At 44.2% G+C, this 24,532-nt stretch overlaps 1 protein-coding gene across 1 annotated transcript in view; it reads right to left on the bottom strand.

Annotated features, from left to right (window-relative positions):
- Positions 1 to 461: 461 nt before the first annotated feature.
- The window catches only part of DLEC1 (DLEC1 cilia and flagella associated protein), a 41,187-nt gene continuing 17,116 nt past the window's right edge, over positions 462 to 24,532 (bottom strand). The window contains exons 19-38 of the mRNA XM_061997412.1: positions 24,368 to 24,526; positions 22,440 to 22,579; positions 22,009 to 22,162; positions 20,192 to 20,302; positions 18,664 to 18,791; positions 17,486 to 17,655; positions 16,759 to 16,830; positions 14,518 to 14,669; positions 13,895 to 13,998; positions 12,844 to 12,914; positions 11,234 to 11,442; positions 10,125 to 10,259; positions 8,086 to 8,208; positions 6,545 to 6,639; positions 5,889 to 5,973; positions 4,808 to 5,008; positions 3,976 to 4,137; positions 3,068 to 3,221; positions 2,389 to 2,509; positions 462 to 585 (exon numbers count right to left, since the gene is read on the bottom strand). Coding sequence (XP_061853396.1) covers positions 462 to 585; positions 2,389 to 2,509; positions 3,068 to 3,221; positions 3,976 to 4,137; positions 4,808 to 5,008; positions 5,889 to 5,973; positions 6,545 to 6,639; positions 8,086 to 8,208; positions 10,125 to 10,259; positions 11,234 to 11,442; positions 12,844 to 12,914; positions 13,895 to 13,998; positions 14,518 to 14,669; positions 16,759 to 16,830; positions 17,486 to 17,655; positions 18,664 to 18,791; positions 20,192 to 20,302; positions 22,009 to 22,162; positions 22,440 to 22,579; positions 24,368 to 24,526 — 2,670 coding nt within the window. The remainder of the gene's footprint in view (positions 586 to 2,388; positions 2,510 to 3,067; positions 3,222 to 3,975; positions 4,138 to 4,807; positions 5,009 to 5,888; positions 5,974 to 6,544; positions 6,640 to 8,085; positions 8,209 to 10,124; positions 10,260 to 11,233; positions 11,443 to 12,843; positions 12,915 to 13,894; positions 13,999 to 14,517; positions 14,670 to 16,758; positions 16,831 to 17,485; positions 17,656 to 18,663; positions 18,792 to 20,191; positions 20,303 to 22,008; positions 22,163 to 22,439; positions 22,580 to 24,367; positions 24,527 to 24,532) is intronic.

Below are 24,532 nucleotides of genomic sequence, written 5' to 3'. Positions count from 1 at the left end.
TCCATGTAAGGCACTGAGAAACCCCTCAAGGAATGCTGCCCAGTAATTCCTGCTTTTATTATGTGTCAGTGTCTATTGCAATGTCAAGCAAATTAACAGGGCAAAACAAAAGCTACTTTTTAAGGGACGAAGAGCCTGTTGGTGTAATTCAAGGCATACCATGATATGCACAGGGCATATCATGGTAGCCTGTTACCATGGCTGCTTTGCAATTTAACCTGACTCTTTTTGCAGAGCCTGGGGTTGTGGGGAATGGTGGGCTTATCACAGCAATCAAAATAACAGCCCAGAATTGCATTACCACTTGTTTTCTTTCCTATGAGCATTTTTTTTTCCCTCATAACTTAAAGTTACATTCTGCTAAAGTCCCGGTCTATATTAAAGCAACAGAAGTAGATGAAAATACAGGCTCAGCTGATGGCACAGCTGCATCCACCCCATTACTTTGGCATTTGTCTTCCTTAACTCAAATATGGGTCTTCATATTTTCCATCGTATGTTCCCCGTGCCCTGAGCTGGAGCTTGCACGGCTTCTCTCCCAGCATCCCAGCAATGGTCACCGTAGCTTCGTATTCAGTGTCACTCCTGAAAGGCACAGCAAAAAAAGACAGTTCAGTTAGAGCTGGGTGCAATTCTGAGTGGAAGGATGAGATTGGTTACGTTGTGAAGGAAAAAGGAGAGAAGGAGGCCTTGAGAGAGAAACTGTTCCCAGTCATAAGACAGTGGTGCTGTCTGTGATCACACATGATGGTGTCATGTCCCACAGCTCCATGCAGGATGTTTGGTAAGGACAGGCCAGTCTGTGCTTGAACTGAAGACACTGGATTAACAACTTCATGTTTTAAATAACCTGAGTATCTTCCTCCTTGTGAAACGCCTTTTCAGTGACCTAAATGAAACAAGGCTCTGCTGGGGAGTAGTGCTTGGGAGGAAATCCCAGCCCTGCTTGATGTGGAAACTCATCCCTGTGACAAACTGGAGACGTTTCTGTCCACTCCCCCAAGAAAAGGGGCAGTCAGTGGAGTCCAGGTTGTCACAAACATCAGGGAGCTTCCAGCCAGTGCAATTCTGTGCTGTGCAGCTTCCTAGGCCAATGCTGTCCAAAGCTCCAGAGATTCTACATCTGCAGGACATCTGTGTACCCAGGAGACGGCTCTTGTAAAGGCCTGAAGGAAGAGCCTGTTCAATGCTTAGTGTTTTCAGATAAAAAGCAGCCCTTTGACCATGTTCAGAAATGCTCCAGAAAGACGTAGGCAGTAGCCTCTGGTCCACCAGGCTGCTCGCAGCAGGGACGTTGAAAGTTAGGCAGTTACTCGTCACATACTTTGTTTCTGGAACCTTCCCTGTGGCAGTGGTCAGAGTCCACTGAAATAACTCTTACTTCAACTTTCTGCCACCACATGGTAACTTCCAAGGAAATAGTTTGTAATGGAAGCTTGAATTTTCTTCTGGGAGTTGCATGTCCCTAATTAGAGCAAAGAAAGGAAAGGCTTTGAGGTGCTGCATCTGCCCTTCACAGCTCGTTCCTAGCTGGGACAAAGGTTATGGTAAGATGTCCGTAAACCAAACTAGAGCAATATAAGCTTTTTATAGGCCAAAGAGTAATTTTGACCTGCTGTCTTCTTTCTTTGCTGTGATTTGCCTGCAGCTCACGTTATTTTTGTTGTGCAACAAACCTTTAGACTAGAGGCAACAAAAATACATTGATTTTTTTTTATCTTTCTCCTCAAACGTAATGACTAAGACTAAATGTTGCACCAGGCTAAGCAAGGGTAAACAAATTGTATCACTGCTTTAGAATATTTTGCTCGATTTGCTTCATCAAGAGGTGCTCTGAGTGCAAGCAAAGGACTGCAAGAAGTTTCTTTTAGAGAGAAGCCACATAAACTGTATTGAAGGATCCCTGAGTGACTGCAAAAGGGATTGCACCTTCCTGTGTGGCAAACAGACGCTTTACTGCAATCCTGAGCTATTCCAGACACATTTCTCCTTCTGTCCTAATAAAGTGCCGGATGGGTAAAGGCCTCAACTCTTGTGTCAGCCTCTGCCCTGAATTACAGGCCTGTTGAAGGTGCTACCCTAAAGAACGGGATTTAATCTAGTAGTGCAGTGTTTCATGCCAGCTGTTGGGCCAGTGGGGTTTGGAATGGGTCCATCTAAAGTCTGGATGCCAAATCCAAAAGAAATCCCATCTATGGGAGCAGTGCAGGGAACACGGTTCTGTGGAAAACACCAGCTGGAAGTCCAGAACTGGCAAAGTGTTAGAATGAGAGTGAGCAGCCTGAGAACACAAGAGCAGAGCTGAACTGCTCTTTGCTTTCCATGACTGCTCACACTGTAAGTCTGGGCTCGACAGAGAGTGACAGATTTCAGTCCTGGTAACTGTACCTTGCAGTGAAGCTGATCTGCAAAACCTCCCTTGTAGGTAGGTCCCCTTCACGTGCCTCCAAAATGCCATTAGCAGGAGAGACAGAGAATACTTGCAGGTCGTTGGGCCTTTCATGTTCATCTGCGGTGAAAGGGGCAAATGTCAAAGCAATACGAGCCCCTGGGTCTAAGTTTGTACAGCATGTAGTCTTCAAATTGAGGTGCCTCCTTGCCAGTCAAACACTAAATCACAGCTCACACTGGCAGAGGCTTTCTGTGCTTGTGGCCAATCTGTTATCATCCTCTAACACAGGAGTGATCAGCAGCCTCCATGTCACAGCCCTGATCTTTCCATTGAAGCCCATCTGTCATTAACAGCATTAGGCACAAGCTCAAACCCAGCCACAGCTGCTAGTTGCCTCTTGGGGTTGTAGTATAAATGAGCAAAGCACAGCCACTAGCTGTGGGGGCTGTGATTCAATCTTTTGGTTCTATCTGGAGCTTAAAATCAGCAGAGATACACTGATGTCAAAGCAAAAGGAAGCAGCCCACCTAAGTGAGAACAGAAGCAGACCTGCTACCTTGGTAGCCAACATCATCATACATCTGCTATATGAGTGAGTGCATGCAGTCTTACCAAACAAAACCACTGAATGGTGAGTCTATGTCACAAGGAAATCCAATTGCCAAACCAGCATACCCAGCAAAGCAGTCCAGTAACTTCTACAGCCACTCCTGTTAAACAGCAAGACGTGTTCAGTCCTGGTCTGGGCAACAAAGCAGGTCTTGAAATCCACTGTGTTGCAGGAGAGCTCCAGCACTGGAACAGTGAGGTATGCAGTCACAGGGACCAACTGCAAAACAGGAGAGAGAAAGGAGAAAAAACCCCTCACCTTATTTTTGTAGAGCTTTAATAATACCTGCTGCTACAGCTGGATCCTTCTTCACCTCAAGCACTGACTCGAGGGATTGTTCTGTGTTCTTTTGTAACAGAGTCAGTTCCCCATTCACCAGCTGTGAGTGAATGAAGCTGTTGCTTGTTTTACTGTTTTGGGACAGGTTTTCCAACCAGACACTGTGAAGTAACCCAGAGTGAACATTCCCATGTGTTCTGAGGGTTTGCTGTGGAGATGCAGGTGTGACAGCATCTCCTTGTCCCTTAGGACTGTGTGTGACCCACTGTGAGACATTCCATTGGCTCAGTAGTATTAAATGCCCTATATCTTAGATATGGTGCTCAGACCTTGCACAGATCAGTCCTCACAAACACCTAGTATGGAAAAAACCCCAAGCCTGCAGTGTGGTGCAACTGCTGAGGACTTGGGGTGGGGGTTACAGCTTTCCATCTGGAAGAGATCAGTATTTAACTGCACAGCACCAGGGTTGGACCCAGGAGGCCTTCAGGCAGTGCGGGCACTGCAGGAGCCAGTCACCACCTCAGGGTCACCTGCAGTCTCAGCCACTCTCTGCAAATCCGAGGCCATTCCCTATAACTGGGTGACACAATTGACTCTGGCTGTGTTTCAGAGCCGAGTAAATACTAAGGCACATTCACTCTGAGCCAGAGGTACTGAGAAAAGCTCTCCCGAGCCGACATTCTGACCTTACCTGGGTGGTGTGGTTACTGTGTTCAATGACCAGATTTTGATGAAACTTCATCTTTCTCTCCCCATTCTCTAACTGGAGCACTTGGAGTCCAGGAAGCAGCTGAGCATCTGGCAAATGCTGATACGTCAGTAACTTTGGAGTTGTGTGGAATGACACTTTCACCTGTTGGAAGAGGAATCCAGATGACCATCGCACAAGATGACACTGTGTGCAGGAAATCCAAAGTAAACACTGCTGAAAGGCCCCATAACACATTTTCCCACTGGAACCCAAAGGTGTCATGACAGCAACCAAATTCCCACTGGAACAAAACATTATCGTTAAAGAAAAGGCGCCCCACAGCTCTTTCCTGTCAATCCAGTACACAGGTGGAGTGTAAAGGCAACGACTCATGTCTGAACCACGGGGCAGCAACAGGCCCTAGCAAGACAATGGTTCTCAACTCCAGAGGTTAGAAATACCCTGTTCCCAAAGTTGCCTGAAACATACAAGTCAGAATTAAAGACCTGCTTGAAAACACTGAAAAAGGAGAAGCACGCTTCAAAAATGCAACTGTTACTCTTTGCATCTGACCCAAATCTGGACTCCAGGACTTTGTTTCCTGTAATATCATTGTGTACACCCAAAATGAACCAAATTTGTCTCTGTCTGCACTGCCTGCATCTATTTTAAGGAAAAAAGAGACTGCAGGCTTTGGAAATCTTTTCATTTGTCCAGCGTGCATAAGGCTATTGATTTAGGTGAGCTCCAAAAGCCACAGGGTTTTCTGCAGGAGTTTGCAACAGGTCATAGTTAATTAGAAAAGAGCATAATATTATTATTTTGAGCCTACCAGCATGTTTTGCTGGGGATGAAGTACAAGTTGTGGTTGCTGTTCTTTTTCCTCTTTCTTGCTGTGAGATGTTTTGGTGCTCTTTTGAGGATCTGTGCTGGACAGGCTGAAGGGCGTACACAGAAGGAGCCTGAAGTACAGAGGAGCCTTAGTGCAATTGATGAGTTTCAAACTCTGAGTCATTACTGAATCTGTCAAAACCTGGTGGAGAAACATTTCAAAATTGGTTAGTTTAAGTCCCTTGAGAGGTTTTTTCCATTCTGTCTGGTCATTCAGCACCAACAGGGATCTCAAGGACTTTATCCCAAAGCAACCCAGTGTTTTCTACTTCTATTTTTCAAATTTTCTGGAGTAAAAACACACAAAATACAAATAATGAAATCAGATTTAAAAGTCTCTGAATGTCAAAGGTCACAGAAGCTGAGCAGGCTGTGGGAAGCAACTCACGCTGCTACTAGACCTTTCATGTCCTGAAAAGAAGTACTTCTTTTTCTAGCAAACTCCTCTACAAACAAAGAGAAAGGCACTATCTGAGCTCAGCTTTGCTTATTCCTGGCTAATCATAGAATCACAGGATGGTGTGGGTTGGAAGGGACCTCTAGAGATCACCGAGTCCAACCCCCTGCTAAAGCAGGTTCCCTTTGATCAGGAGGCACAGGAACACATCCAGGTAGGGTTTGGAATCCTCCAGAGAAGGAGACTCCACATCCTCCCTGGGCAGCCTGTGCCAGGGCTCCCTCACCTCAACAGTTTTTGCTTGTGTTTCAGCGGAACTTCCTGTGTTCCAGCTTGTGCCCAGGGCTAAATAATAATATTATAATAATGAATACATCTAATAATGAAATATAATAATAAAGAATATGTCAACGATAATTAAAATACTAACCAAGTAAATAGAATAACTAATTTTAAGCATTTGCAGTCCTTTTGTTTTACCTATCTTGCTATGTGCAGTATAGAAAATTGCATCATGAGGCTACTGGGGATAAAGATGCATTTGCAAACCCAAGTGCATAAATCTCTGGATTCCTCCAGTAGCACAGCAGCACTAGCTAAAGTCACCAGGGTAGGAAATACTTACTCCTAATAGAGGCTGATCTGGTACGAGATCACTTGCCACTGAATAAAACACCATTCCTCTTTCATGATCTGTGTCTACTTTTAACCTGAGTGTGAAGAAGCAGAGGTGATGAGAGTCGTGCCCTACAGGCCTGCCCATCTCTGAGGTACCCTCCACAGAATCACAGGATGGTAGGGGTTCGGAGGGACCTTTAGAGATCTTCTAATTCACCCCCCTTGCCAAAGCAGGTCCACCTAGATCAGGTCACACAGGAACATGTCCAGGTGGGCTCCCTCACCTCAACACTGAAATAGTTTTTCTTTCTGTTTAAATGGAACTTTTTGAGTTCCAGCTTCTTTCCATTACCCCTTGTCCCGTCACTAGATACAATATGGAAAAGTGATGCCCCAACCTCCTGACATCCACCATTTGTAAAATTTGTAAAAATTAATGAGGTCCTCTCTCAGTCTCCTCTTCTTCAGGCTGAACAGCCCCAATTCTGGCAGCCTTTCCTCATAAGGAAGATGCTCCAGTCCCCTGATCATCTTGATCACACTCTTCTTGATGCATCCCAGGATGTCATTGGCCTTCTTGGCCACAAGGGCCCATTACTGGCTCATGTTTAGTTTCCTATCAACCAGGACTCCCAGGTCCTTCTCCATGGTCGTGGTACTCACAGTGCGTGCCTTACAGCCGCTTGCAGGTCGACTCGTAGTGGCGCAGCTTCAAGGCCATGTCTACGACGGACTTTGGTGGGCACTGTCCTTGCAAGCTGGCAATGAAATAAGAAGAGAAATGAGGTATAAAATGGTAACACTAAAACCTGAAACTCTGCTTTTAACTTGAGAAGTTGTTAGCCAAAATGGAGTTCTGCTTGAAAATGTGTGGCCTGTTTGGAGTGCAGGAATGTTAACGTGCAAGGAACAGCAAAAGCCAAGGGGTGTTGACCTGCTGGAAAGCAGCTCTGCAGAGAGAGACCTGGGAGTGCTGGTTGATAATAAGCTAAATATGAGCCAGCAATGTGCCCTCGTGGCCAAGAAGGCCAATGGCATCCTGGGATGCATCAAGAAGAGTGTGGCCAACAGGTCAAGGCTACTCTGCCCTGGTGAGGCCTCATCTGGAGTACTGTGTCCAGTTCTGGGCTCCTCAGCTCAAGAGGGACAGGGAAGTGCTGGAGAGTGTCTAGCACAGGGCCAACAAAATGATCAGGGGACTGGAGATTTTCTGATGAGGAAAGACCTGGGGCTGTTCAGCCTGGAGAAGAAAAGGCTAAGGGGGGGATCTCATTAACACTTACAAGTACCTAAAGGGTAGATACCAGGAGTATGGGCTGACTTTTTTTTTTGTTGTTTCCAGTGACATGACAAGGGGTAATGGACATAAACACAAAAGACTCAAATTATTCATAAGGAGAAACTATTTCACTGTTCAGGTGAGGGAGCCCTGGCACAGGCTGCCCCAGGAGGGTGTGGAGTCTCCTCTGCAGGTTTCCAAACCCACCTGGACACGTTCCTGTGTGACCTGATCAAGGGAAACCTGCTTTAGCCGGGGGCTGGACTGGATGATCTCCAGAGGTCCTGTCCAACACCCACCATTCTGTGATTCTATGACTAGCTGAACTGCATGCAGACATGGATATTTCTCTAGGATATTTCTAGAAATATCTCATGGATAGTTCTCTGTTTCTCTAGGAATTTCTCTAGGAACACCAGGGATGTTTTTATTAAACATTGCTTTGTCTCTCATTCATTACACCTTGCACCTTTGCAATGATTCATGTTGCAGGACCACAGAGCAATTCATAAAAGACTGTTCAAGCTTCACATTACCCCAGGAGCTGCACTTGAGGAGGTTTCCCAGAGGAGAGACATGCTTTCCAAATTTACTCAGGAAGGTGGAGGCAGAGCAAGGAGCAGAGCCCAGCACTCCTCAGCCTCAGTCCCATTGTTAATTGCTGCTATCAATGAACCCTGATGCTATGACCACATTTCAAAGCCCAGGATTTTCTCTGGGCTCTACTGCACCAGGCAATGTAAGAAGATGGTGACATTCTCACCACAGAATGCTTACAAGTTAAAAATCAAATGCAACAAATGGACAACTCTAGTTAAATGAGGATGCACAGGGTGGCCTGTTTATACAGACTAGCCAGGTCCAGCAGCCTGTACATAAATTATAGGAAAGGAAATGATTATTCAGCCTTGATGTTACAGTTTACCTTGTCATCTAGGCTCATGAAACCCAGCACAAACCCTTCACACTGCACCTCACTCACGGTCTCGGGTAGAACATATGGGGTGAAGGAGATGCCAACAGAGACACTGCCACAACCTGGAACCACCTGCAGCCAAGAGAGAAGTGCTCAGTACTGCAAGGAGCTGCCTGGGCTTGCACAAGCATCCTCAGCTGCTAAAACTGACTTGAAAAAACAGCAGGAAATCTCCTGGCGATGGGCTATGCTCAGGATTGCCCTAAAATGACAACATGTGACAACAAAACTGACTTATTTCAGCTGCAACTATCAGAGTAACACTGAGCACCAACAAAGTCTCAGCAGAGTCACAGACCAACTCTAAGTACACAAACATATGCACGTACCTGTTTGTTTTTAAAAATACCCAGCTTTGCCCACTCTTAGTCCATGGCTAACTCGGACAATGGCTGACTCCCACACTGACAGCACTGACAGATAGGAGAAACATCCCTTTTTTAAGAGTGAAGTGTGACTTAAGAAGTATTTTACAGTTCAGTTTACTCTTGCCTGACTTTTGGTTTACATGGCAGCAGGGAAGATAATCAAAGGCACTGGCCAGCTACAGTGGAGCTTCTGGGATTTGCAGGTTGAATAGCTTCTGCTTTCCTTAGGTGCATTCTGCATTTTATGGTTAAATCCTACTGTTGCTGAAGAATAACTTTAGCTATTTCCCTACAGAGCCAATTCATGTGTAGCTGGGTTCGTAAGCCCAGGGGCCATGTAGTGTGTGCTGCTTTCAGGCTAGTGCTTTGCAGGCACAAACCCTCCTGCTCTGGGTGAGGTGTTTGGTCTTCCTGGACTGATATTCAGTAGAAGCAAAAGGAGCTCAGCTCTCCTTGCATTTCTTCCCCTGCTCCGAGGGGTGAGGAGCACAAGAAAGCTCTGCCTAAAGTCTAGCAGGGCCAGAGTAGAAACAGTGAGGTCCTATCCTACAACACAGGAGGGTCAGAGGGAGCTTGGCTGTTGGCACAGGGGCTGAAGGCAGGTCTGAGCAGCTGTGCTGCACAATGCCTGAGCCAACAGATCTTCTGGAGCAATGGCACAAACATGGAGAACCTCTCTGCTGGGGACTACCTGAAGGACTCCCTAAGCATCAACTCCATTCCACACAGGCCAAGCTCACTGTTGCTTACCCCTGGTAGAGGCTGCAGCCATTACCAGGCACACGTTCATCTGACCCATCTCAGCCTCAGTCAGCCAGAGCTGACTGTAGGCTTCAGTACTTTGAGATGCCACTTCTCTAATTATTTCTGTTATGTAATCTTTAGCTCATCCTAACTTGTAACTGAAACCCTTTGGCAAAAAACGTGCTAATATTTAAGAATCAACACTGAAATGCTGATGTTTTGGGCAGCTCACTCATGGTTAGACCACTCCAGGGCTGTCTTTGGTTTACTTTCTTTCTAAGGAACAGTGACCCTGTGGCCCCTGTTTGCACCAGTAACTTTTTGCAGCACTGTGGGTTACAACAGTTTATCTAAGAGTTGTCTACAGAGCTTCCCTTTCTCAGCAGCCCACCTGTCCCATCTCCTTAGCAAAGCTACCCTGGCTAAATAACAGGCTTCCAAAGCTTCAGACTGGAGGCCTCCCACCTAATTCCACACATTTCACCAGGGCAACCCAAATGAGACCACCAGAGATGGTCTTTGCCTGGATGAGTTCCTGTGTTACCTGATCGAGCTGCTCCTGCTTTGACAGAGGGGTTGGACTAGATGAGCTTTTGAGGTCCCTTCCAAACACCATTCTACGAGATGGCACTGTAGAGAGCCTAGGACAACTACACAACTCCTGTTCAAATATAGCTATAGAATATGTTATTCTCTCTGTTGACTTTGCAAACTCTTCTCATGGTCATCTTCAAGACATTAAAGCCTCTCAGCCTACCATTTCACTGTTTAATAGTATCTACCTCAAATCAAAGTGACTTCCTCCTCCTTTTCTGTCTCCTCTGTCCTGTAGAAAATACTCTTAACTATAAGGAAAAAGAAAACATCAAAGCTTACTATCTGTCTTGGAGTAATGGAATAGGGGGTGTCTGCAGGAACCCCTTCATGAGGCCGAATAAGCACAGAGACAATTTTCTGTATCATAGGTTCTTGAGGGATGATTTCCTTCTCTCCGCTGTCAGGGGCTGAAGGCTGAAGGGACAGAAGGGTGGAGAATGGTTAAAACTGTTACACCACAAAGGAAGAATGTGAGTGAAAGGCGGGGAAGTGCTGCACTAGGCAGTAAGCAAGGCCAGCTCCAGTTTCTTTCTTTCTGGCACAAAACCTGGACATGTGGATACGTCCTGGACATTCAGGGGGTTTTTTCCTGCACAGGTTTTCTGTCCTGAAGCTGCTCCTGAGCTCCTTGGAAAATGAGCATGCTTGGGTCCAACCAAGAGAATCACTTAACCATGACAGCTCTGGCCCATCACACAAGATAGCACTCCAAGCCAATAATGTTCCCTTGTGGCACAAGGAAGGTCAGAAGAGCATTCAAAACAACTATGCCTTCTGAGCTGAGGCAGAGGAAAATTTAGTATCCTTTCTGTATCACCTTTGCCAGAAGGATATACCAACCCTGCATGATACCTCCTCCCTGTCACTCCCAGTCTTCCAAGACAATAAGTTGCCGCATTACAAGCAAACTTCACCTGTAACAGATGTTACCATATTCTACAGAAGCAATCTAACTTTAGCACTGGGATAAATACCTTCATAGCATTAGCTGCAACTGGAATTTTGCAGGTTACATTCACTTCCTGACTAGAGCACAGGTTGACACCATAAAGCACCCATGAGGAAAGCAGAGATAAATTAAGGAGTTTCTGTTACTTTCATGTAAAAGTGGCGTTAGATTTTCAGTGACAGTATTTGACTTCTTCAATGGCTTTAAGAAAAGAGAAGCCAGAGAGGTATTTGTTTATATTATAGCTCGTTCCAGAAACTGCTGAGACCTGCAGCCCTCTACTCATGTATCACATTTTTGCCTGAGAGGAGCTGACTTTTCTTTCAACAACCATCTCTTAGTTACAAATTATATCGTGTGTTATTGTTTTCAAGCTTTCACGCCAAGAAACCAGTCATGTATCTCGGCAGCAGTATAAAAAAACAGAGTAACAGCTGACCTCATCTGTGGCTTGTGAAATGCTTCCACAGGGAATGGCAGTTTCGTCCCACTTCAGCATGATCTCTGACTCCGAGGTGCTACCAATTGATGCAGTCTCATTTCCATCCCTGTCCTTCAGAGGAAAAGGGTCTCCAAAGAACATCAACAGGTCCACTAGCTTTTTATCATCTTGCTCTTGGTTGTAAATTTCCCAGTCCAAGCGGATGTCTGAATTGGAAAGGAGAAAGAACTTCTGGTCATTGAGAAGACTCGTAGCTTGGTTGGTACCAGAGAACCAGAACATCAAGTAACAAATCTGTGTCTATCAACTGGATTTGTATTAAAGCACATCTTGAGCTTTCCATATTTGTTGCACATAAAAATGATTTAAGAAGAGTAAACTGATTAAGAAGAGTGTGGGCAGCAGGTCAAGGGAAGTTCTCCTCCTCCTCTACTCTGCCCTGGTGAGGCCTTATCTGGAGCCCTGTGTCCAGTGCTGGGCTCCCCACCTCAAGAGAGAGTCCAGCACAGGGCTACCAAGATGATCAGGGGACTGGAATATCTCTCTGATGAGGAAAGGCTGCAGGACCTAAGGCTGGAGAAGACTGAGAAGGGATCTCATTATCACTTCTAAGTACCTAAAGGGTGGATGTCAGGAGTATGAGGTGACACTTTTTTTCTGTTGTCTTCTGTGCCAGAACAAGGGGGAATGGATATCAGCTAGAACACAAAAAGTTCCACAAAAAGTTTCCACAAGGAAAAACTTGTTTGGTGTTGAGGTGAGGGAGCCCTGGCACAGGCTGCCTAAGGAAGGTGTGGAGTCTCCTTCTCTGGAGGTTTCCAAACCCACCCAGATGTGTTCCTGTGCCCCCTGATCAAGGGGAACCTGCTTTCACGGGGGATGGGACTGGATGAGTTCTAGAGATCCCTTCCAACCCCACCATTCTATGACTTAAGACCATGTGTGCTATGCTGTTATTATAGCTTGGCCACTCTCTAGATTCCAAACAATACTTTTAATAGCATTAAAAATAAATGATGGGCATTTTTCTTGCTCAGCAAATATGTTTAGTGTCACTCAGGAAAAAAAGGTGATTGAGGTTTGCTCTCAAGACCTTAAAATCTCACTCAGGAGATAAAAAAAGTAAAACCAGAAAGGCCAGATGATGCCACTAAGCAGTAGGCAGCACATCTGATTGTGCAGGGTTAGTGCTGTGAGACATGTGCAAAACCAAGATCAAAAATCCTGAATTCTCATCATTGCCATGAGCAAAACACCTCAGGACAGGACGTGCAGTTTCACAGTTAACAGCACACTGAGTCAATAACGTACATCCTACTACACTCTAGCTGGGGCTTACCTGCTGTGCTGCTACAGAAAGCAAACTAACACTCAGGGCAGTAATGTTGTAAATGATAAATACTGCTGTGTGCAGAAAGACCTGACAACATGTGTTATTGTGCTATTCTGTGTCAGGAAACAACTTAGACACTCTCTTATATACCAGTATTATCGTTTTTACAACAAACATCTTGCTTAGGAAACAAGTAGGCCTGTTCATTAATATATTACTGGCTGCTTCTGTGTTTATGATCAGAAGGAGCAAATGCTGATGAAGCCATTCTTACCAAAAGGAGTGGGATTGTTGAGCTGGACCCTCCGGGAGATGGGAGGCCCTCCAGAGACATGAGTGCCAAACCTGAGGGGAAAATGTTGCTGTCAGTACAGTTGCAGTAAAACAGGGCTATGGGTTAGTGGTGGGCTTGGCAGTGTGAGGTGGGGGGTTGGACTTGGTGAGACATTCTTTTCCAACCACAACGTTTCTACGAAGAGAAAAACGAATGTCTCAAATCATTAAAGGTTTGGTTAAAAGTGGAAACAAATCTGTCTGCACTGGCAGCCTGGTGAGAGTGGCTGTCAGGTAAGGCATGGACTATGCTGTGAAGTACAACATTGTTTTATTTAATCAGTCTCTCTTTTCCCAGTGTAGTGGTCTCAGAGGTTTCAGGGTGAACGTGTGCTGCCAGCTTTTGTGCAACACTCTGGCAGTGGCAGCAAACGGCTGCACAGCAGTGGAATGACCTGTGCCAGATACAGATTTACAGGTGCAGAGGGCTTGTTTATTTTATGGTGGATAGCTAAATCCTTTTTCCATGCCCCATTACAGAGCTGACATTGCAAATGCTCTTGGCTGCAGTATGATAAGCAATGCCAATTCCTCTGAAGTCAGGAAGAAGCAGTGTGTAGTAGCCATAGTCTCTATAACCAACCCCTATCCCTCACCCAGATGTGCAGATGAAACTTGCTGCATGTGAGGGCTTAAACGTTCCCCTGCCCCTATTAATCTTGGAGCTGCATTTCTCCTGATCCTGTAAGTGGACAGGGAGGAATGAACTGTGGATGATGGTGAGAACTGCCACTGTGTACCAGTTTCCACCTCCACAGAATCAGATGAGGCTGGACTGGGTGAACTTCTATGCCTGTAAGCCCAGAACAGGGATTGCTGGTAAATCTGGGAAAGCTTCTGTGCGGATTCTTTCCTAATTACCAAAGACAAATGTATTGGTGTTATAGAAGTAGATACTGTACTTGGACAGTCACTTTGCTGACCTTCTCATTATGGCTGTAGTCCAAGGGCATTTCATTCTCCAACTTTTTTGACAGTATTTTGCACTATACCTGATAATGGGTTGCTCTATTTGAGGTCCTGTCATCTGTAGGAAGATTGGACAGCCTTTCACCGTCATTTGCATAGGAATTAATCTAGGTTGTAAGTCTCCCACCTATTAAAAAGATATTTTTGCTATTACAATCAAGACCAAATGTTCTTTCTCTGGGTTACAAAGTTATGTTTTGAAAATTGATTAGATTGTCAAATATTTTTTACTGGTTTCTTTTGACAGCATCTAATTTATATGCTAACAAAAGTTCTTAGCAGGAGAATGCAATACCTCATACATTCATCAGCTTTCCTGCAGCTTTTCCACACAACACAATGTATTGTAATAGTAGAGCAGAGTAGTGCACTGGCCACCTACCAAACAGATTTTATAAATCAAAGCTACAGTAATTTTACAGGCACACAAAAACCTCCCAGGGGATACACATGACACCCCAAAACTAAACCATGCACTTTAAGACAAAGCAATTGTTCCTTGGAAATTTGGAGTAGTGGGTATAGCAACATCTGCCATGATTTTTTACACAAGTCCTAAAAAACTCAAGAAGTGTTTTTAATAGGAAAGAATCTGGGAAATACAATAAGTGTAAAATACTACCTTTGAAACCAAAGCCCCACCTACCTTACAGACAAGATCATCCCAGTACTCTCCCCACATGTTGTTATAAGCTGTTATTTCTATGATTAGCTGCTGGAAGGCTTGCAGAGTTCCTGTGGAAGGTTGTACGTGGAAAGCTACTCCCTTCCCATGAGACAGCACTGCTGCTGCAAACTCTGCAGGAGCACAACAAAGAAGAATTTGATGAACTTTGAGGAAATGGAACAAAGTCTTTCAAAGAATACATAGGACTAATAGGTGCTAATCAGCCTGACTTCACTGGCTTCAAAAACACCTGCAACCATTTACACAACCCCCATTTATATTGCTTCACCCAAGTTCCCTTGTGCAGTGAGTCTTCATCTGGTTTTTGAGAGTTAGTTCCTGTAGAGATTATTTTGTGGAAGGACTCCCTTCCAAAGACCTGATCCAGGACTCTAATTGGTACTAATTGGTTACATGAAAGCACATCCTCCATTTGAGAAAATTAAGCTGGTTGGTTGTTAAAATAAGTGCTAGCTGGTTATGGTTCTATTAACAGCTGCCTGTTTACTTCTGTGTGCTCTTTGACACAAAGAATGAATCACAAAGAGCGAAGCCTTTACACATTCTGCATCACTTGGCCTTCTAAATCCACAAGCTTGCATGCAATCTGTCAGAACAGCACTTTCCCCTCTTAAGCACTAATTCAACAGCTGAAAAGCTCTGTAACAGTGTTCTGGTTTAGCAAGGGGCAGCTTTTGGCTTAGTAACAGGGGGAGCGGGTTGCAGTGAAGACCCGGTAAAGAGTTTTTGGACTCTCCCCCGGCTCCTGGGTTCAGACCCACCTCCGGCCCGGCTGGGCCAATCTGGCACCTCTGCCATCACTATTTAGGGGACAGGAATTTGAAGTGCTGGAAGGAGGTGTGAGACTGATACAAGATGGAGGCGACAACGCGGACCCTTCAGCCAGAGGAGGAGGAGGAGGAAGGAAGGAGAAGCAATAGACCAGAGACTCCTCTGCAAGCCGTGGCGAGAATGCAAGCTGTGCCCCTGCAACCTATGGAGATCCGTGGCAGGACCGAGAGTTACCAGCAGCTCAATGTGAGTGAGCCTGGATGGACGAGGGACTGTGTGGGGAGGCGGCCGTGGCTGAGAGCCTGTGTGCCACAGAGCAGCCCCACACGAGAGGCAGAGAGGAGCTGCAGCCTCTGGAATAAGTGCGCGTCGGAGCAGCCTGTGCAGGGCTGCCGTGTGTGTGAGTTACCCCACGGACTTGCAGGGAGGACTGGTGTGGAGTTCACCCGTCCTGAGGCAGAAGCTATCGGGAACAGACTAACTGAAACCCCCACTGCCTGCCCCCCCGAACCGTTCAGGAGGGGACAGGGTAAAAACACCGGGATCAGGGCTCTGAGCAAGAAAGTGTTCTTAAAAAGGCTGGTTGGACTCTTCATTGATGTATTACTCTGTGTTGTTTCATTTTGGTTATGTTTTGGGTTATGTTTTAGTTGATGTTGCATTCAATTGTTTCTCTGTTTTCTTCCCCAAACTGAGTGGCCTGGTCTGTTTTGTCCTGAACCTTAAGCGGCAATTAAGCTCTGCCTGCCCTTGAGCAATTCTCAGCCACTTCGGTACTCGAGGCTAATCGTGGTCTTTGTTTCCCTGATGGGCCTAAACCACGACAAACAGATAGATACCAAACTCTGTGGCAAGGTACCAATAGGTCCAAGTTTTATTTTGGATACAGTACACTTGAGATACACTTCATAGTATTTTGCTCCCATTTCTCCCCTCCCCAGGTCTCATGTGGCCCCAAATGTTACTAGTTTTCAGTAGAATGCATTAGAAATGATAGATGGGCTGTGCTGTAGCTTTCCCCAAGGGGAGGGTATATAAAAGAGTTGGGGGGAGAAAAGCCTGCTACAATGGTATTGGAAGCCAATGCATGTCATCCATAGTGTGCTGGGAGTGAACTATCTATGGAACCACTTGTCTTTGTTTCAGACTAATATTTTCAAGAAAAAGAAGAGGAATGAGAAAAAGAAAATGAGGAGGAGAGAGAAAGTGTGTGGCGGGGAGAGTAAAAAGAAGCAAGAGAGGAAGTGACCTAATGTGCGCTTTCAAATCCAAGAATAAAGTGAGGAACCAAATAATTCAACAGTGTAGAGTTACTTGGATACTCTGAGAGTGGAATGATGTGCCTGATTGGCTCACTTAATGCTGAATATGGTAGGCAGTTGGCTTTTGCCTTCTGTCCACTGAGGGGATTAACAGCTGTTTTCATACCTGACTGTGCTCTTCTGGCTGCACTTTTTCTGACAGGCCCTCTTCTTTCCACCAGGTAGCTTGAGGAGCTTGAAAAAATAAAAAATCATGGCAATTGTGTGAAATGAGGAGTCTGCTAAAGTAACAGCTCTGACTCCTACGTTAGTGTCTATTATAACCAAAAGGAGGGCTGCCTACAAAGCCTGTTTTGAAAGCCACATCATGAGGAGTGAATCAGCTTGTGAGTTGTAAGACTTTGCGTGCATTCACAGAGTCTTGGCCAGTGTAAACCAGGTTGTGCTCACTGGCAGCAAGAGTGTTTTGCCATTTACAACAGCTAAATCTTCTGTCCTGGGATTGCAAACTCTGCTTCTGCAGGAAACCTCACCAGCAGGTTTCATTACCACAGTCAGAGGAAGAGCTTAAAAAACGCCACCAGAAAGTATAGAAAGGCTGCAGAAAGTGTATCTTATGACAGAGACAACAGCATTCTGTTCTCATTCCAGATTTAATCCAGACTTAAGACACTGGAACAGGCTTTAGACACTGCAATAGACTGCTAGGGAGGTGGTGGAGATATTTAAAAGCCGTGTAGCTGAGGTGCTGAGGGCCATGGGTTGGTGGTGGGCTTGGCAGTGTGAGGGGAGGAGTTAGACTCGTTCTTGAAGGTCTTTTCCAACAAAAACAATTCTATTATTCTAAATTAGTATTGGGTTCATCATGCAGAATTGGGAGACTCACAGGTCTTGTTCTGGAGTAAGTGAGTAGCAAGTAAAATACTCAGCTTCTACTTTGAAGGGAGCACTGATGCCAGTGTGATTTGTCAGAATTAGCTGGCACTTCACTATGTCTTTGAGTGCAACTTCAGATCCAAAGTCCAAAAGACCACAAGGGCTCTGCAACATTTTTCTTTCAGCACTGTCAGAAAAGAATTACATTAGTGTTAAAATATCAGTCTCATTTTCTGATGCCACAGGGAATTTCAGTAGTTGTTAAAATGTGCAGTGTGGTTGTGATGACCAGTGTAAAAGGGCCATGCAGCCCATGATTTTTGGCATCAGCATTTAGTGCTTTCCGTTTTTTTTTTCACCTCTATCCACGCAAGGATAGGGGTGACATTTTTATCATATATAACATGCCAACCAATCCAATTAAAGCCATTTTTTCCTTATATATAAACATAAGCATATTCTAAGAGAGAGTATAATCATGCTACATACCAGAAAAATGAAAGAAAAACAAATCAGTCAGATGTACCAAGTCAGAGAGAACTACATTCACTTCTCTTTAACATCATGTCTCACAACACAACAACAAAACATAATGGTCCAAAATACAAGTTCTTGAGTATAATTCCATAATTCTAAGTTCACATCTAAGGATTTGCAGATTTTTTTGGCATTTCAGAAAATAGTTGTTACTCACAAATGTGTGAGGGACTGCAGAGGTCCCACACTTTGGTTACCATGGAGAAAGGTAATTTGTCATGCTCTCTGTACACGGAAGTGTCAAGACAACTGGCAGGTTACAAGTGCCAGGAGAATGAGGGGAGAAGAGACACAACACATGAACATGAGTTTCACTAATGTGCAGTTAACTTCACATCATTTTCTTATTTATGAATTAATGAATTCATAGCTGTTTATTTGTTTCAGCTAAAATATGGAGGGAATGGAGTAGTGCTCTTCTCTGGTCTTTGCTTGGGCCTATGAAGATGCTGACTTTGGCTAGGGTGTAAACCCAGTACCTTTGCTTCACACACGCCCCTTCAGTGAATTGTCCCAGCACATTTTACTGTCCTTGTTGTGTACAGTAGGAGGAGGAATGAGGTTTATACAGATAAGTGGGTTTCTTCCCTTCTTTATTGTGTTTTTGATTTGGGAAGAAGTAATTTTTGTTCAGTTCAAGGGTAAACCCTTGATTTACCTTGATCCACTGTCATGAGATACTGAGTAGGTGATATGCAGTCCTTTTACTTCTCCAGAAATGCTGAGAAAGAGGGGTTCAGTCATGTCTTCTATGCTACAGGAAAGGACAAGGTCTTTCAGCTCACCCTGAAAGGAGAAGTGCCAAGTTTCCTTGTGAGTGAAGCAAACATCACAAAGACAGCCTCATTAAGAAATTTATTTAAAAAATGGGGATAAGCTTCACTGGACTAAATTGAACTATAACAGAATGATGAAAATCTTTACTAGATAGTTTTGAGTGCATTTTCTGCCAGCATAAACTTTTCTTAGAAGGCAGTACCAATATAAAGATTTGTGGCTGCTTCATGACTTTGCTCTCACATCAGTCTGTAAGCTTAAAACTGCTCCATTAGTGATTTTTGACACACTTCCTATACTGCAAATGTTGAAGCTCCAAACATTAATCACTAGTCATGCTGAAATAATCTTCCAAACCCAAGGTCTTAGTTCTATCTGGGTTTAAAGTAGGACTTGTAGGATGAATTATGTGGCCCAGTCATAGCAGTACTCTGGTTAACTGAGCACTACTTTTTTGCTTTGTAGGTGAATCCTACATAAAACAGTCCAGGATTTAGCTCCAGATTCAGGCTTCTAAATGTAACTCCCTCAATGTAAGCCCTTTGATTTCATTTACAAGGGTAGACTCCAAAGATGAGTTCTAAATCTCCACTGATTCATCAATGGTACTTAAGCATCTACAACACAATCTTTCTTGTGGGTGGCTCACATGGCCTTTAGTTCTCCAGCCACCTGCAAAAGTGCCCTTTCAGATGCCCAATATGTTCTGTTAAGCTTCCAGCTTTCCATGAAGAAGGTTCAAGTTTACTGGGATTCTCTGCCACATATGCCAGGCGCACACAGGTATCTGTGATCTGTTGGAGCATCTCTGGTAGTACTGAACACCTACTTTTAAACAAATACATGAATCCTAGGTCTCCGGTGTCTTTAACAGACACTAATACACTGACAGGATGCTCCTTTATTTAGATGCATTCATCAGCTGTTTGAAAGACATTATAAAGTCTTTGGCTGAATTCCTGACTCTAGTTAGTCTACACCATATCCTGAAGGCTCTCAGTCCCATTAGCCCCTTTGAAATCTTCCCACATCAAAATGGCATGAGCCCAGTTGCATTCAGAAACCTGAATGTATAATGTGTCTACCAGTCCACTCCATTTCATCTGGGATAATCCAAAGTGAGGATCTGTATGCTCTAAGAAAAGTGACAAGCACTAACCAGGTGAATAGGAATTCAGGAAAGAAAGAAAACAAGAACAGTTGAGAAACAAAGAGGCAGGGTAAAAAAATCCCACACCAAGTGGAGTTTCTTTAACTCTTGCCTTCAACCCTGGTACTTGTAGATCAAAGTAATTTCAGAAATTGTGCAGAAAAAAAGAGCATTATGTGTTGTGTATAAAACTTCTCCAGAGGTGAGATGAGAACGTCAGTGCTACTGTTTGATAAAACTGCCGAGTTTTCAGACTCACAGTGATGTTAGCTGACAGCTCCATGCAGAATTCTTTTTCTTCATTTGGGCCTAAGGTGCCACTGGTTGGGGAGACAGTGGTGGAGCACAAAGCTGCCTGACTTCCAATGAGCTGCCAAACAGAAAGGACAGACACTCAGCTCACTCCAATTCTTTCAGATTTTTCTTCAGATCAGAGGATTATAAAGACAGTTATTCTCAGGTTTAGGACACTTTCAGGTAGCAAGACGTACAGTTTGTTGAGGCTTGCTTTACAATTCCCCCATGGTTGAGAAGATCCTCATGGCTACATTCATTCCAAATGGCTTCTGGAGCCCACCTGAGGGATCTAGGCTGGAAGCAGAGTCACTGTTGTCCCTCTCAAAGTCACAAGCCTTGCCAGGGTGAAATCAACCTATCCAATATTGGAGCAGGATCCTGGAGATGCCCCATCTCTCTCCACTAACTAGAGAGGGGGCCTACAGAGACAATCCTGGTGTTGGCACCTTCCCTTACTGACTAACTGCACATGGCATGAATCTAGAGGTTCAGCTCAGTTGCTCAGATACAAACATCAGATACCAGAGTGTATAGATGGGATAGGAATCAGTCACAGAGGATAGCCAAGCCATGGGTGCACGGCTGGCTGGTGTGACAGGACTTACAAGAAATGACACTTCTTGAGGGATACCTGGAGGTCAGAATAACACTCTACAGCCCCCAAAACTACCTTTACACTCTCAAAATTCAAAATACTCTACAACTACTTGAAAAAAAATTGTGGCAATGCGGGGACTGGTCTCTTCTCTCAAGTAATGAGTGATAGGACAAGAGGAAATGGCCTCAAGTTGCTCTAGGGGAAGTTTAGATTAGAGGTAAGGAAGAGCATCTTCACTGAAAGGGTTCTAAGCCACTGTCCCAGGCTGCCCAGGGACTCCCCATCCCTGGAGATATTGTAAAGCCATGTAGCTGAGGTGCTGAGGGCCAGGGGTTAGTGGTGGGCTTGGCAGGGTGAGGGGAGGGGTTGGACGTGATGATCTTGAAGGTCTTTTCCAATCAAAATGATTGTATGAAAATGACAGGAAACATGCACATATTCTGGTGACTGACTTCCTGCTCAGACTTCCATTGACTGAAAAGAGAGTTCAGACAATAGCATACATATTGACATTGAATTTAGGGGTCCTAATCTGTAAACTGTGAAATTTAAGTTAAATTCAGATATAATTCAAAAGCACCATTGTTTGCTCGCTCTACTAAACTAAAGGCAAACCCTAAATCACCATGGTACTCTGGTAGCTTACATCCTACTTCACAGAATTACAGAATGGTAGGGGTTGGAAGGGACCTCTGGAGATCATCTAGTCCAACCCCACTGCCAAAGCAGGTCCATCTAGATCAGGTCACACAGGAAAAGGTCCGGGTGGCTTTGGAAACCTCCAGAGAAGGAGACTCCACACCCTCCCTGGGCAGCCTGTGCCAGGGCTCACTCACCTCAAAAGTGAAATAGTTTTTCCTTACGTTTAAATGGAACTTTTTGTGTTCCAGCTTCTTTCCATTACCCCTTGTCCTGTCACTGGATACAAGAGAAAAAAAGGGATGTCCCAATCTCCAGCCATCCACCATTTAGGTATTTGTAAATATGAACGAATAACTGGTAGTTATTCTTTTCCCAAAGGCTGGTCTCACATTGAAGTTCTGTTCATAAGCCAGTAGATAGCAATCCCTACTCCAAACATATATCAGAAAAGCTTGTAAGAGTAATTATTTTTTGTATTTTGATAGAAAATGCAATTTCCAACCCTACTATATGCTTCTTCCGTCACTAAGTGCATTTACCTTTCCCCATAAGTATTTTGCTGGCAGCAGTGTCTGGTTAAAAAGTTTGCTGGTTGCTTTGGCAGGAACTCCAGTATAAATTTCACTGAATACAAGATGACTAGATATCAGGCACACTTGGGGGGTCTGAACTTCAACAAAAACAGGAAGATGACTGGAAATAAACACACAGATGGTCTATTGTTATTATTAATGAAATGCTATAGACATACATCAGCATGCTGGAAAGAATGAAGATTGTGTTTATTGAGCAATATTAGCAATTGGATAATTCATTGGTAGGTTACACAACCCCACTCTTCAACTCCTGCTACATCTTTTTTGTTAAAACTACCTAAAGTAAAAACAAAAACCAAAACCAAAACAAAACAAAAAAAATCACAGATGAATCTCAGGAAAAACAAAAGTAGAATGTCACTTGCTCCCCTCACCTTCCTTCTCCATTTTCTACCTCTAGTTCTAATACTGTCTGGAGACGCTGGCACAGCAGTGATGTGAACTGAACTGACACAATGCAGATCCCCAAAGGAGGTATTTCCCCAGCAGATGGTTGAATGGTAAAGGGAGATACCTAGGAGAGGAGAGAGGAAATAGAAATTTCTTTGACATCTGCAAAGCAAGCGTAAACTGCTGAAGCCACATAATCTAATTAGGACTTGCATGTGTCTAGTTTTTCCTCAGACACATCTTTTCTCTCTGCTCCTGGGTTGATTTCAGTAAGTGACAGCTTTGTGAAAACCTGGCTAGACAAGGAGGCACAACTTGGCTTCTCTGGGAACACATAATAACATGGCAATGACCTAAGAGAAGAGTAGTCAGAGCCAAGGGCATATCAGGGATGCCTGTGCATGGAGTGAGAGGGAATGCAGAGGAGAAGTGGTCAGCAGCAGTAGCAGTGTCTCCTCCCAAGCAGAGAGGCTAAGCAGCAGCTGTGCAAGATTCCATAAGTTGGGGACATTCTTGGACAGAAGGTGAAGGGAGGAAAGCTGAAAAAGTGGAAACAGAAAGAGTATCAGTGTGAGATGAGGGACAAAGTTTCAGGAAAGGAAAGGGATAGCTTTTATGCAGGAGGAATAGAGCATTTGATCTGTGACCATCACTGGGATAGGAACAGGATGACAAATTAAAGAGATAAAATCTCTCTGAGGTTCAGAAAATTGTTGGGAATGGCAAGGAACAGTGAGAAGTCAAAGGCTTGAGGACTGTGAGGACAAGGTCTCTTCTAGGGCACTTATTGAGGTGCTTCTGATTGTAATTGTTCCAAGGGAAAAGGGATAAACATACACACAGAGAGCCATATAACTACCACTCAAGTATTTCCATTTTGCCATCAACTTTCACCCAAAGTTGGTGGACATCTTTGTATCTACAGGATACAAAGAAAAGAAAACAGAGCTCAAGAACTCCTGGGGATACAGCACAGCCTCTTGCAGGCTTCAGTCTCCTGGTGGTCAATAGAAAGTTCCTGCTTAAAAACCGTCTCTCTCTATTGCAAAACTGTCAGTCTGTCCAGAAAAATAAAACATCTGAACAGCTTTTAGAACATTTTTGCCATGAAAAAAGTGAACAAAATTCCTTGCATGGGTAATTAAAGTCCTCTCGGCCTGCAACAAAAAGCACTCATCCCAGAGTCTGGATTTCCTCACTTCCCTTGAATGCATTACACCAAGGAGAAATCCAGCTACAAAGCCTACTGTACCACAGATAAGCAAAATAAGTATTTTGCCTTATCTTTTTTAACAAAAAATAAAAATTAGGAGTACGTGATGGTCTGCAGATAGCAGCTATTACTCACTTCTTTGCCAACATTTATTACCTCCAAGCTGTTTTAGTTCTCTCATATGAAATGGTGGAATGAGCTCTGAAGTCAAAGATTGGAATGGACTGCATTTGACACATCACAGTCTAGATAATACCAAACATTCATCACACCATGGCAGGAAGTTGTTTCGGGGCTTTTGTTTCAAAGCTATTGTTTCAAGCCAAAAGGCCAAATTTAGTAGATGCTGAGATTCTTGTCCAAGATGCTGATGTGTGTGTGCAAGAGGAGTGTTTAGCAGCCTCAGTCCTAATAAAGTCTTACCCTCTGTTTTTTATCAGTAGCAGCTGAAACCACTGTCATATAGGAAACACCCCTCGTCTCTGGATCAAGCTGGCAGGGGATTTGTAATGAATGGAAACAGAAAAAATGCAAAGAAATATTTAATCTCAAAAGAACTTGAGCACTTCTGGAATTGTGCAGAACCAGTTTCCTAAGACGTCACAGAAATTTGAACTTCTGGTATCTGGAATGAATAACTCCTAAGCATAAGGAAGAAATAACTAAAGAGGAGCAGAGCCAGCTACGACAGCAACTTACCTCTTCATTCCTTTCAGCTAGGCAAACCTGGCTTTCTCTCATTCTCCATCGTGCTGGCAGTTGACATAGATTTTTAATCTCAAAGGTTCTTGATACACTCTCACCCTGCTTAATCAAACCAAACCAGAGCGATGGAGTATCGATACAGAGAAGTGGACCCTTGGA

This window comes from Colius striatus, chromosome 5 (assembly GCF_028858725.1).
Source record: "Colius striatus isolate bColStr4 chromosome 5, bColStr4.1.hap1, whole genome shotgun sequence".
Taxonomy (NCBI): Eukaryota; Metazoa; Chordata; class Aves; order Coliiformes; family Coliidae; genus Colius; species Colius striatus.
The sequence above is the reverse complement of the archived record's forward strand: the minus strand, read 5'-3'. Positions and strand labels throughout refer to the sequence as shown.